The sequence below is a fragment of the Phascolarctos cinereus genome, unplaced genomic scaffold, assembly GCF_003287225.1.
Source record: "Phascolarctos cinereus isolate Bilbo 61053 unplaced genomic scaffold, phaCin_HiC Scaffold_2;HRSCAF=192, whole genome shotgun sequence".
NCBI classification, from domain to species: domain Eukaryota; kingdom Metazoa; phylum Chordata; class Mammalia; order Diprotodontia; family Phascolarctidae; genus Phascolarctos; species Phascolarctos cinereus.
Window position 1 is genome coordinate 407,524,197 of NW_027555625.1, and position 13,337 is coordinate 407,537,533.

Genomic DNA, 13,337 nt, shown 5'->3' on the forward strand with positions numbered 1-13,337 from the left:
ACTGACTGTCTATTGTTCTATGATGTCTCACTATCTCTCAACCTAAGTACTAATGCTATCACCATCAATCTATAAATAGCTCTAACCTACAGTTACATAATTAATACATGATATGCCAAGTTCATTTAATATAAATATGAGAAAATGTTGATCACGGAAGGGAGTGCTTGGGGAGATAACTGGTTTGAATACTACTTTTGAGTATTTATTTGAAAAGTAACATCATTCAGGTAAGTGATCTGTAGCAGGATGAGTGGATTTCAAATGAAAGGGAAGGACGCTCCTCTTACACCCAAAGGCTTGCTTGCCTCCATTTCAAACAGTTAAATCCTGCCTTTTCACTCACTTTTCTAAGCTCAACATAAGATTAATAAAGGCAGACTTCATCAGCATCTTAGTGCCTTTAGAGTCCACAAAGAATCAAAGTTCACCTGTCTTCAGTTCATTGCTTCATGACATTCTCTACAGACGTTTTGGTCAAAGAATAGTTAAATAATAGCAGAGTCTTTATTATTTAGAAAGTGGATATTTTGAGCGATCCATCTTAGTGGTGCAGTGGATGGTGTGCTAGAATTAGGAAGATTAGTGTCCAAAATTGGCATCCCTAGCTGTCTGACTCTGAGCAGTCTCTTAATCTCTGTTTCCTCAGTTTCCTTATCTGTAAGTGAGAATAATGATGGCACTTACTCCCAGGGTTGTTGTGAGGATCAAATGAGATGATATCTGTAAAGCATTGTGCAAGCCTTTAAATGCTATATAGATGCTAGCTACACCACCACCACCACCACTACTACTGTTACAACTATTAATTCAAGGGTAATATTTCTCATCTCAAAATTATCTTGTAGGTTTTCTGTATTCTTTAGATTCTCTTCTAGTTCTGGTTTTTGTTTTGAAGCTCTTCAATTCCAAATCAGACTACTCTGTGCACTTACTGGTAAATTACCAGCCAGGCTACAACAAGGACAAGGGCTTTGATCACACATTTGGGGCGAGTACAGCTGGCTGAACATGCCCAGGCACTGAAATGTAATAAAATAAATGAACAATCAAGCACTTCAACTCCACTGCTGCCAACTGTTCAGAAATTATTTGGCAACGTTCAAAAGAGTTAGCAATGGCAATAACAATAGTGACTCCCTCACTCGATCAACTCCAGGGGCTTCCTATCACCTCGGAGATAAAATGTAAACTCTTCTGTTTAGCTTTTAAAGCCTCACACAACACTCAGCTCCAACCCAGGTTTCCAGCCTTGCTGGACATTCGTCCTCCCCTACTCTGCAATCCAGCAAGACTGGCCTCGTTCCTATTTATCACACAAGACACTGTCTCCTGTCTTCTTGTCTTTCTCCCAGCTATCCCACACGCCTGGCATGCACTCCCTCCTTCTTTACCTCTGCCTCATAAAGTCACTCTCTAAAAAAGATGCAGCTCGGACACCTTCTTCTGCAAGAAGACTTTTTTTTTTTTTGCTTTTTGGTGAGCCAATCAGGGTTAAGCGATTTGCCCAGGGTCACACAGCTAGTGCTCGTCAAGTGTCTGATGCTTTCTTGATGCTCCCAGCTGCTGGTGCCCTCCCTCCCAAACTAAATTGCACTTAACTACTTTAGATGTATATTTCCTCTATATTCATGCAATATACATACAAATACTTATTATATAATATATGTAATATGCTACATATTTATATATGTATACATAATTATACTTACAGATATACTTGTTGGGAATAGGGATTGCTTTATTCTTTCTGTCCTCAATGCCTAGAAAAGCACCTGGCACACATCACACTTGCTGTCTTGGGCAGCTAGGTGGCACAGTGGATAAAGTGCTGGGCTTAGAGTTAGGATGACTCTTCTTCCCGAGTTGAAATCCCGTCTCAGAGACTTACTGTGTGACCCTGAGCAAGTCACTTAACCCTGTTTGCCTCAGTTTCCTCATATATAAAATCAGTTGGAGAAGAAAACCCCGAATGGGGTCACAAAGAGTTGGACGAGACTGAAATGACTGAACAACAACAATACTTGTTAATCACAGTTAATTTAGCCTCAAGAGGAAAAGAGACTTCAAAAGCTCCTTTCTGAAAAGCAGTAAACAGTTAATCATTCCTTTTTTTCAGGGAAATGCTCTAAAATTTGAGACTAACGGATTTTGCACAGCTTTAGAAAGAAGATCCTGATTATAAACTGGGTTATGGAAGCTGGAGAGTCTCAGCCTTGGTTGATATTTGAATTAAAAAAATCACAGTAGCCATCTTCCTAGGATGGTTTGAGCCCCAACAAAAAACAAGACAAGGTGAATTCTCAAACCTTCTGTTAATCTTACAATTCTGTGAAATTAATGTCATTATCATTATAATCAAAACCTGCTTTTACTATACAAGTTAAATCTATACAGTTATTGCCCAGTAAGAGTTTTTAAGACAGTTTGTAATTTTACAAAGTGAACCGAATAGGATAAAATCTTAGCCCTGGTTACGATGCTAGTTTGTGTAAGTCACTTGCCCTCTCTGTGACTCAGTTTCCAACTTGGCGAAAAAGGCTTACGTAATATCTGTTATGAGGATCTTGCCAGGATTTCTGCTTAGTGGCATTATGGTAATCCTCAGGGGGAAAAAAAAAAGGAAAAGGTACTAATTGGGCTTCTCCAGCAGTTTCACAAAAGGAATAGGAAAGAAGTAAGGCATGAAGAAGAAGAAGATCTGGAAAAGTACAGAGTACAATCATTTTTTCTAGGAATGCCAGCCATTCATCTGCAGTGAAAATGGAACTAGAGAAGATACTGTTCAATAAAATAATCATCATAATGATAGCTCTCACACACACACACACACACACACACACACACACACACACACACACTGCTCACTATGTGCCAGGCACTACACTAAGTGCCTCACAATTACTACCTCATGTGATCCTTACAACTCTGAGAAGTAGGTGCTATTATGTCTCCATTTTACAGATGAAGAAACTGAAGCAAAATGAAAGTCAAGTGACTTGCTGAGGGTCACCCAGAGCTAACAAGTGTATGAGACTAGATTTCAACTGAATTGTTCCTAAGTCCAGGCCTGGCACTCTATCCACTGTGCCACCTTAAAATAAAAAGAATAGGAAAGCAACAAGGAAAGAATACAAGAAAGGTATTTGGTTCAATCATTTAAAACGTTTCAAGATAAGAACAGGCCAAACAAAAAAGGAAGCCTCATCAAAATTAGTATTTGAGTGGCACTACACATGAGTCAGATTCCATACAAATTTTAAAATACAGTGCCTACTCAGAAAGTGTTCACAACCTAAAGTCAACAAAAACAAAGTCCAAATACGTGACAATATATTGACAAAACTTTTAAAGTAATTTCATTCCTACTTCCCCACCCTCCCTGTTAACCTCTTTAGAATATTTCAGGTTTTAACCTGAGAAAAATAAAATGAGAATGGATAAAGTCACAGGTGACAAAGAGAAACACAAAAGAGGAATGAATGAAAACAAGAGAGGGAAACAATGATAGATATGGGCATTGGGTCTCTTCCACAATCTCTTCTAATTTGTTTGTACTGTCTCTGTTTCCTTTACTGACAATGCTGCTCAGTAATGTCTATCTTCTTAGGAAAGATCCACCATTACTAGTGCTCAGCACACTGCCTGGTAGGTAACAGGTATTCAATAACCAATGCTACTGAATAAAAAACAATCCCCAAATTCCTTCAGGTATATGGACAAAGATGCATTATCTTTCTGGAGAACCAAAAGGTATGCCTCATATATTTAATATACCAAGGAAATAATCAAATTAATTACATTAGAGGCCTATAGAATATGTCAGATTCAAAGCCCAAAGGATTTTGATTTCAGTTTTAGATATAAAACAACACACGATGAAGAATAAATTTCAAGAAAATAACATACAAAACAGATGAAAAATTTGTGACAGGTAGATGGTCTATATTTTGCTTAAGAACTAATTGGTGGTGGCATAGACATTGGATTAAAGAATACATTACAGCTTAATAATACACCCAAGCAAGATCTTGAGCAAGAAGTCTGAAGAAACATATTCAATCAATGGAAATGTGAATAACCATAATACCCAGGACGCTATAAAGCAAGTGGTTCTTAATCTTTTTTATATTATGTACCCCTTCCTGTCAATACATCTTCAGCAGTCTCTAGAAAAGTCTGTGGACTCCTGCCTTCTCAGAATACTTTTGTTTTTTAATTCATAATTGAAAGAAATGCTAAATTTCAGTTAGAGGTTAATGTAAATAAAGACATAATATCCCCCCCCCGGAAATTCACATATCCCATGAAATCTACTGACAGACCCTGTAGGGGGTCTATGGAATCTAGAGAACCCCTACTATAGAGCTTTAAAACGGTAAGCACAGAAACCAGTGAGATTTCCTCCCTTCTCCAGCATGAAAGAAAGATATGATTCAAGTCTAGATAAGAGTTTGAGTCTCTCTCAAAGTAAGAAAAGTCCTCTCAGAACTGGTGTCCTACATACAGTTTTTTACAAATACAGTCAGACTTCAGGAATTATAATTCCAAAATCATAACAATATAGGTACTACCTATTGCTTTTCAAGTGACGTGAAGGCCCTCAAAACTCAAAGCTGTTCTGGCTGCTTCCTTCCATGAATTTAAAACCAACTATTCTAACCTTGTGAGAGGTTAGAGAATCAAAGAGTATCCATAAACAATTATACCAAGAACAAAAATATACTAATTATATACCAAAAATATGCCAATTATACCAAGAACAAAAACTTGGGAATCCAGAGCTATTAAGGGATCAATTTGCAAGGTGTTTTCCTTTGAGTAAATGGAAGACATGTCATACAGACATAGCCTACCAGCTGCCAATCTGACAGGTATATTGACTCTCAGAAATTCTGCTTTAAACATAAATGTTACAAACATACATGGAAGGAAAATAAGCAGACTCCATTCCTTTATGTCATGCAAAAGTGTTATTTGAAGGAGTGTACATTTGTTCAGTTCTTTTTCACTAGTGCCCAACTCTTTGTGACCCCATTTGGGGTTTCTTGGCAAGGATACTGAAGTGGTTTGCCATTTTCTCCTGCAGCTCATTTTATAGGTGAGGAATTGAGGCACACAGAGTTAAGTGATTTGCCCAAGGTCACATAATCATAAGCGTCAGATTTTAAGTGTCAGGAAGATGAGTCTTCCTGCACCAGGCCCAGTTCTCTATCCACTGCACCACCTAGATTTCCTATTTGAATCTTATAATCTTACAACAGAAAAGATAACAGGACAGGGAAAAGTCCTGCTTCCATCCCAAACTTCTGTCCTAACATAGCCAAACAAAAAAAGAATCATTCTCAAGGTAAAGTATTAGCAAATTTCATAAATTTTTTATCTATAAATTAAAATAAAAAGACTGTCAAGGTCACATAAAGACCAACCAACATTTCTACTGTTTAGGATAGCAAACAACAAAGCTGATGGTAGGGAAATAATTATAAAGTGAAAAATACGGGGGTTTTTTTTGAAGGGTGTATTAGAATGATATGACAGGTTGGAGAAAAAAACAAACATGATGAAGACAATAACAAGTAGGTTGTCCACACTACGTACAGCACTGATACAGTGAGCCCCCAGGAGTACAGGGTCAGCAGCCTACCCCGAGGGTAAAGGGGTGGTGAACCACCCCAAGTTAGACACAAAGCAGGTCAGAGTTCCCATGTCAATCAGAATTTGGTTCAGGCCCTTGAGCAGCTGCTGCACTTCCAGCCTAGATGAGATCGGGAAACTCAGTCTCTTTTCTAAAAGAAAAAAGGTAAGCGGACAGTAGGGGGTGAAACAGCAACAAAGAAAGTGAGACAAAAATTCGAGGAAGAGGGAAGGGAGGTCAATGATGTTATAACTAGAACATCTGTTTCTAATTCATGCGTAAACTGTGCTATTTGAGAGCACCAAAGAGCAAAGAACCATTAGCAGGAAAAGACAAACATACACACATACATACATACACATATATATGTATATGTATGTATATATGTATGTATGTATATACATGTCTAGACAAAAGGACAAAAAGAGAAGTGAGGTTTCTTGTTTCATTGAAAAAAGTGTTACATCTCATAACAAGAAGAAAATGCTTCCTGTTTTTTCCCCTTCTTAGACTGAAGAAATGAGCTAGATGTATACTTCCATATAATCCCTTTCTATTCCCCCACCCCTTCCTGCCCCATCCTCCTGGAACACTGAACCTACCATGCGGTAATGTTATATTTGCACCATCAATGATTGCTTGTGCCAGTTCATGATCATTGTTCTCAAACGCATGTGCAGCAGCCTTCAGAGCATCCCAAATTTCTTTACGGCCTTCAAAGGCTGGTGCAGTATCCCAAAATTCATCTCTCTTGCTGCGCAGTTGTCCATCTGTCATGGGATAATCGCTTTTCCATTTTGGTTTCTCTTTCTTCAGAGGCTGATTACGACCTAAAGCAACTGGAAAGAAAGCAAAAGTCCAAAATTAGAACAAAAATTTACCAACTTCCTTCTTGCTAATCACTGAACCAAAACACTTAGAATTTTACTTAGTTAAAAATTTTCTCACTAGCTTTCTAATCCTTGTGGTTCCTAGATTTCCCTGGCCAATTCTGGAACTAGAACAGAAAAAGGGATCCTAGTTAATTGTCCAAGACTTCCAGTCCCACTGGTGGAGCCAGTTTGCTGGGCCTCCAATTCCAACTAGTTTCTTTGCATTCAGGGACTCTCACAGGGATGGCCAGAATGAAGTACCCAGCAGTAACATTAGTTCTCTGATGTTTCATACTGGGAATCTTTTGGACAAGAAAGTCATAGAATGAGACAGAAGAAGGATGATGTTCATAAAAAACATTTCAACTCATCTGTCAGGGCACAGTAGTTTGGAAGCTTAGACTCTAGATGGTAAAACTGGCGCCCTCAAAGAGAGGTTGTGAAAAAAGCGCTATAAACCTTCAAGTGTTCCATCAAAGTGAGCGAGCTGTCATTACTACTTGCCCAGGGTTATATGGCTAATATGGCTAATACTCATCAGCCCAAGTTTCCTGATTCCATATTTAACCCAAAGAGGAGTTAAGGTTTAGAACTGGAAAGGACAGATCATAAAGTCCAACCCTTTAGAGATGAAAATGAGGACCAGAAGGGCTGAGTAACAAAGAGTGAATATCTTAACCCAGATCCTCTGACCAGGGTAAGGAAAGGTGAGAAAAGATGGTAGATCACTTTCTCTTACTGTCTTTTAGAAAAGCTGGGTCTGAACAAAGGAGAAGAAATAGACCTCTGCCCCTCTCCTAACCCACATGCCCTCACCACTCCAACAAAACTCCTTAATGTCCTGACATATACCCAGGACACTGAGGAGGTGCCCAAGCACTGTAGTAATACACACAACTTCACCACTAACCTACACTCATAGATGAAAAGGGAGACAGTTTGATGGATGGAAGAAAGACTGGGTAGGAGGTAGAAATGGTAAGAAAAAAAGGGAAGGGATGCTAGGTGGCAAGGAGTAGGTTGGTAGATGAGTGACAGAGTAGGTGGAGAGAGGGTGAATGGTGAATTTAATGTTCTATATTTAATAGCAAGAGGGAGGCTAATTGTTAGAAGAATAAATCTTGAAATGGCTTTAAAGTAACAATGAAATGATCACTCCTTTGCTGGCCTCTGGCCAAAAAAAATCTGGGCCAGACAAAACAATGAACAAAGGAATTCCAATACCTACCTAGGCAATCCCCATGCTTTCAGTGGCTTTCCTTAGATGGTAACAACTGATATTTTGCAATAAACACTGCATCTTCAGACACCTTGTGACTAGGCCATACTCACTTCATCCACTCTAGCCAATTCCACCTGCTTCTTCTCAGGAAAGCAGAAAGTCCTCCTACTTTGAATGACATGTATGCTCACAATACCTACTCCAGCACTTCCCCCCCCCTCGTCTTTGTAACACTCAGTATATCATTCTGACACATCACTGCTTCCAAGCGCTCTAACTGCTCTCCTAAGGTAACCCACATCAGGCATGCTCTATATGAAATATGCACAGAAAAGTAAGAAACAGCCATAATAACCAGGGAATTGGTATAGTAGGGTAGAATAGCAATGGGCTTAGAGTCAGAAGACCAATTTCAACTGCAACTGTGCCAATAACTCAATATAGACAGCATACTCAGATCTTCACTTCTGAGCCTTAGTTTCTCTATCTGTAAAAGGAAGGGGCTGGACTCTATGATCTTTAACCACCTTCCTAGAGCTAATACTGTATAACCATGTTTAAGTACACAGGTTCATCAAAATAGGAGGTGAAGCAGACGTAAGAAAAGGCATCTAGGAAGGTGTCAAAGTAGGCTGATGCCAACAGGGAATATGATTTAGTAGATGGAACTTAAGACATGAAAAAATTAGATGCTAAATAAGAGTATGTTAGACAAATGAAGTCAAGCTAACTTGGCAAATTCTAATCACTCTTGAGTATCTATCTAGGAGTAGACTACCCAAATTCTTTTTCTTCATGCTTTGGTTGTCAATTTTTTTGGTCATTTCTTTCTTTCTTGTTTTTTTTTTTTCCTTTTTTGGCTAGGCAATGGGGTTAAGTGACTTGCCCAGGGTCACACAGCTAGTAAGTGCTATTATGAGGCCGGATTTGAACTCCGGTCCTCCTGAATCCAGGGCTGGTGCTCTATCCACTGCACCACCTAGCTGCCCCTTGTCATTTCAATAAACAAGCACTTATTATACACCTACTATGTTCTAGACACAATGCACAAAGCATGATTATTTTAAGTTCCATTAGAGAAAAACAATATGAACAACATCTACACAAAATATACACAATATAATCACAAAGTAATTTCCTTCAATATGCTCCAATTTCCTACCAAATCAAGTATAAATCCCTCTTTCTCGCTTTTAAAGCCAAGCTCAAGTCTCACCTTTTGAATGGAATGAAGCATTCCCTCTACCCACAAGTCTTCATTTATCTCCTTGACTGCCTATAACACTTAATTTTTATATTGAAAATGACTAGTGACTCCTAATTATCCAACTCTCTGAATTCTCCTTACTTCTTCTATAATATAACATATTATCTATTGGGTTGTATTATGGTTGTATACTATCTCCCCTATTAACATTGTCAACTCCTTGAGGCTAGTGATAATTCTTCATACAGCTCTTTATATCTATATTATTTAAGCCCAAGATCTTGCAAGTAGAAAAACTCACATATTTGTCGAATGAATAAACAAATACACTTTATTCAATTCAAAAGTAACAATTCGGTGTTACTCTTTACCTGACTATAGGTTTCTTTGAAACAACAACCAAGAGTTTATATAGCACTTCATGGTTGGCAAAGCTCATTACATGTTAACTCACTGATCCTCACAGCAATCCTGGGAAGTACATGCTAGGCACATTTTAAAGATGAGGAAACTAAAGCACAGAGAAGTTAAGTGACTTGCCTAGGATCACACAGCTAGTCTGAGGCCAGATTCAAACTCATATCTTCCTGACTCAAAGTCCAGCACTCTCTTCTGCTCTGTACAACATAGCAATTTTTGAAAATAGGAACACGTGTAAACACCGAGATAGGCATGGTGTTAACAATTTAGCGGATATTTTTAAACTACCTCTCAATTGACTTCATTGCTCTCTACCATTTTTACTAAAGTAGAGGAACAGAAGTGAAACTCTGATCAGTTAATAGTGTGTTTGTTTAAAAGTGTGGTAGGATATATTCATAGCACTTTTGTAGTAGCCTAAAATTGGGAACGACATGGGTACCTATTTATTAAGTGGGGAATGGCTAAACAAGCGCATAATGGAATATTATTGTGCCACAGAGTACCTCAAAGGCCATAGGGTACACTCATACCTGGCATAGAAGGGGGAAAATCTCTACAACACACCAGTCAAATGATCATCTAGCATTTGCTTCAAGACAGTCAATGAGGGATAGTTACTCACCTTCTGAAACAGTCCATTCAACTTTTGAATAGCTCTAATTGTCAGGAGATTGTTCTTATACCAAGCCTAGATTTTTCTTTTTTCTTTTCTTTTTTTCTTTTTTTAAGGCAATCGGGGGTTAAGTGACTTGCCTAGGGTCACACAGCTAGTAAGCGTCAAGTGTTTGGTCTGAGGCCATATCTGAACTCAGGTCCTCCTGACTTCAGGGCCGGCGCTCTATCCACTGTACCACCTAGCCGCCCCCCCCCGCAAATTTTTCTTTGAAACTTATACCTACTGCTCCTAGTCTTTTCTCCCCTCTGGGGCCAAAAAAAAAAATCCAATCACTCTTCCACATAATAAGCCTTTTAACTATTTCATAAGCCAACAAGGTGGTACAATAGGTAAAGCACAGAACTTATAAGTCAAGAAGATTCAAGTTCAAATCCTGCCTCAGACCATTATTAGTTGTATAACTTTGAAGTAGTCACTTAACCTCTCCGTGCCTCAGTTTCCTCATCTGTAAAATGAGGATAAGAATATCACCTACATCACAAGACTATTGTAGGAGATCAAAAGAGATAACACATGTAAAACACTATGGAAACCTTAAAGCACTCTATAAATGCTATTCTTGTTCTTATTAGCATCATGGATTCTGAATCTTCTCTTCTGCAGGCTAAACATCCTTAGTTCCTCAAATGGCATGAACGAGAAGCTCTTCACCATCTGGCTGTCTTCCTCTGCATACTTTCCTTTGTAAAATGCAGCTCCCAAAAACTGAACACAATATTCCAGAGGTGGTCTGACAAAAAGTTGAGTATAACAGGATTATCACTTTCTTATTCCTGAAAGATACGTCTCTCTTAATTCAACAAAAGAACCCGTGTGTTTTGGCTGCCATTCCAAATTGATGCATCCTGTGAAATGTTTGCATGTACTCAAATTTGCAGTATCTGAAGTTATAATTATGTAAAATTTATAGCAACTGGTTTCAGGCCAATGGAACTATATAGAATGAAATCAAATAATGCCACTTCATGGAATTCACTATTCCCACTAATTAGGACCTAGCTGTAAGTCAACTAAAATCCCTTTTTCAGATAAACTACTAACTCATAAGATCATAGATTTAGAGCTGGAAGAAACCTTAAATTTCATGCAGTTCAACCCCCTTATTTGACTTTCCCAGAGTCATACTGTTAATAAATAGCACAACCAACACTTGAACCCAGAACTCAACACCAAATCCAGTGCATTTCATCCCATTACATTACAATCACAATTTCTACTCCATTTCACTGGTGATAAGAGCCACTGAAATGTACAGTTGGGCCTACAATAATCAGCAACCACTTTTCTGGTGCCACTTTGCTGAGTTTATTTTTTAAATCTATTTGCATTTTTAAAAATCTGATTTTGCTAGTTATTTCTAAAAGTTTTGTGTTACGTCAATCTGATTCAACACGAAATTTAATAAGCTCCTATTTACGGACCCTGAGGCACTGGGGACTCAAAGACAAAAATGAAGAAGGCCTTGCCCTCAAGAAGCTCACATTCTCCTGAGGCATACAACAGATGCAAAAATAAGTAAATGCAAAATATACAAAAGTAATTTTCAGAAATCAGCACACTAACAATTGGGAGACACTTTGCAATTCCAAATTGATGGCTTAATTCAAACAAAATGTTTACTTTATCCAATAATGATTTTCCTCACATTTACAGAATAATGCAGGTAAGTCACCTATTATCCAGAGGTGTAAGGTTACTGCAGATGATTACAACCCACCAACTTGTTCTGCTAACAAACCGAATGACAGGTAATTTTCTACTCTATTAACAGCTGGCAATATAACCTTGAGGTGAGTCAGACACAGGGACAGGAGACTGTTCAAAAGCACTAAACTTCCCTTGGTGAGGAATATTTCTGCGGGAGTGGAGGTAGTCTAATAAGCAGAAGGGAAAATAAGCCAAGCCAGAATCTTTGGTCAAACACTCAGCTACCTGAGACCTTTCGAGAGCTTCCCCTCCCAGAGGCCAAGATGGTAAAGTGGGTATTCCAGTTATACCAAAGATTTGGTATAATCTCTACCAAGGAGGAAGAACAACCAAGCTAAAAAACATACCCCAGTACCTAAATCAGTAACAAAGGTCAATGAACAGAACTCATGATGAACCTAAAGAGGTAAATCCACTGCAAGAAAGACATACTCTAACAGATGTAAAAGGGTTCTGACAGGTTAAAAAAACCACCACTATATAAACGTGAGCCATCATTCATTTCCCTTCTTCCATCTGTATGCAATAAAGAATCTACAAGGAGGGTGCCTGATACAACATGCTGCTTAAGGATAACCATCTTTCCAAAAGCACTTTCAAATCTTTATATGACCAAAGAAGACTTAAAATAATATCTTAATACTTGGCATGGTGCTAGAATACCTAAGGTTACGTGGCAGACGATCAATGCCTCCTGAGTGAACTTACTTTTTTTGTATCTTTTTTGACCACTATTATGATCTTTTCTTCAGTAATTCTAATTTTAAGCTTCCCTTTATGAGAACACTTTTATTACTATTTATTATCATGAATATCTTTATGATATGGCATTGAGCATTCCTCGTGAAATTTCAAGTTTTATGTTAGATAACTAGCTAACTGTACCTTATAATTTATCCTGTTAGATTATGAAGTTACTATTCTCAAGCCAGGTAGCTTCAAATATTCTTACAATGACATATGATGTTCCTTTTTTTTTTTTTAATTTACTTCACATACTTCACATACTCCAAAGAGAAAATTCAGGACTCTCAGAATTTAAAAGAAAATTTCATTTTCTTGGTTTTACAAAAAAGATTTAGTGATTTATTCATTGTTCTATAAAAGACAGCATTTGTTTGGATTTCCCAAGCATTTGCGAGGCAACATGGCATAGCACATAGAGACACCTGGCCTTTAGGTCAAGATACACTGATTTAAATTCAACTTTGACATAAACTGACTAAATAACCATAGACAAGTCCCTCAACAAGTCTCAGAAAACTCTAAGACTATAATTTGTAACCTGCTTCCAAGAGTACCCTATACCAAGGAAATGACAAGTCCAGTCTCTATTCCTAATCCTGCTATGCATTTAGCATTGAATATATTTTCTTAGGAGCTTGCTCAACAAGTTGAGTTTTAATTCTATATAGCATCACAGCCCTATAATTTCTGGAAAATAAACCAGCCACTGAGATCAAGTTAAATGGATATGTGCTATTTCAACTACCTCAAAGAAAATGACAAATAAGATAAAACATACTCAGCTAGTTAACTTTTTATTTTGATTATCAAATTTATTTCAGCATCCTTCTTTCCCTTCTTCTGTC

At 37.9% G+C, this 13,337-nt stretch overlaps 1 protein-coding gene across 3 annotated transcripts in view; it reads right to left on the minus strand.

The window, feature by feature from the left end:
- Positions 1 to 13,337, minus strand: part of UBTD2 (ubiquitin domain containing 2) — a 61,626-nt gene that overhangs the window by 14,688 nt on the left and 33,601 nt on the right. For all 3 annotated transcript variants that reach the window (XM_078150549.1, XM_020992405.2, XM_078150548.1), the window contains exon 2: positions 6,241 to 6,477. In XM_078150549.1, the coding sequence (XP_078006675.1) occupies positions 6,241 to 6,415 (175 nt within the window). In that variant the 5' untranslated portion in view covers positions 6,416 to 6,477. The remainder of the gene's footprint in view (positions 1 to 6,240; positions 6,478 to 13,337) is intronic.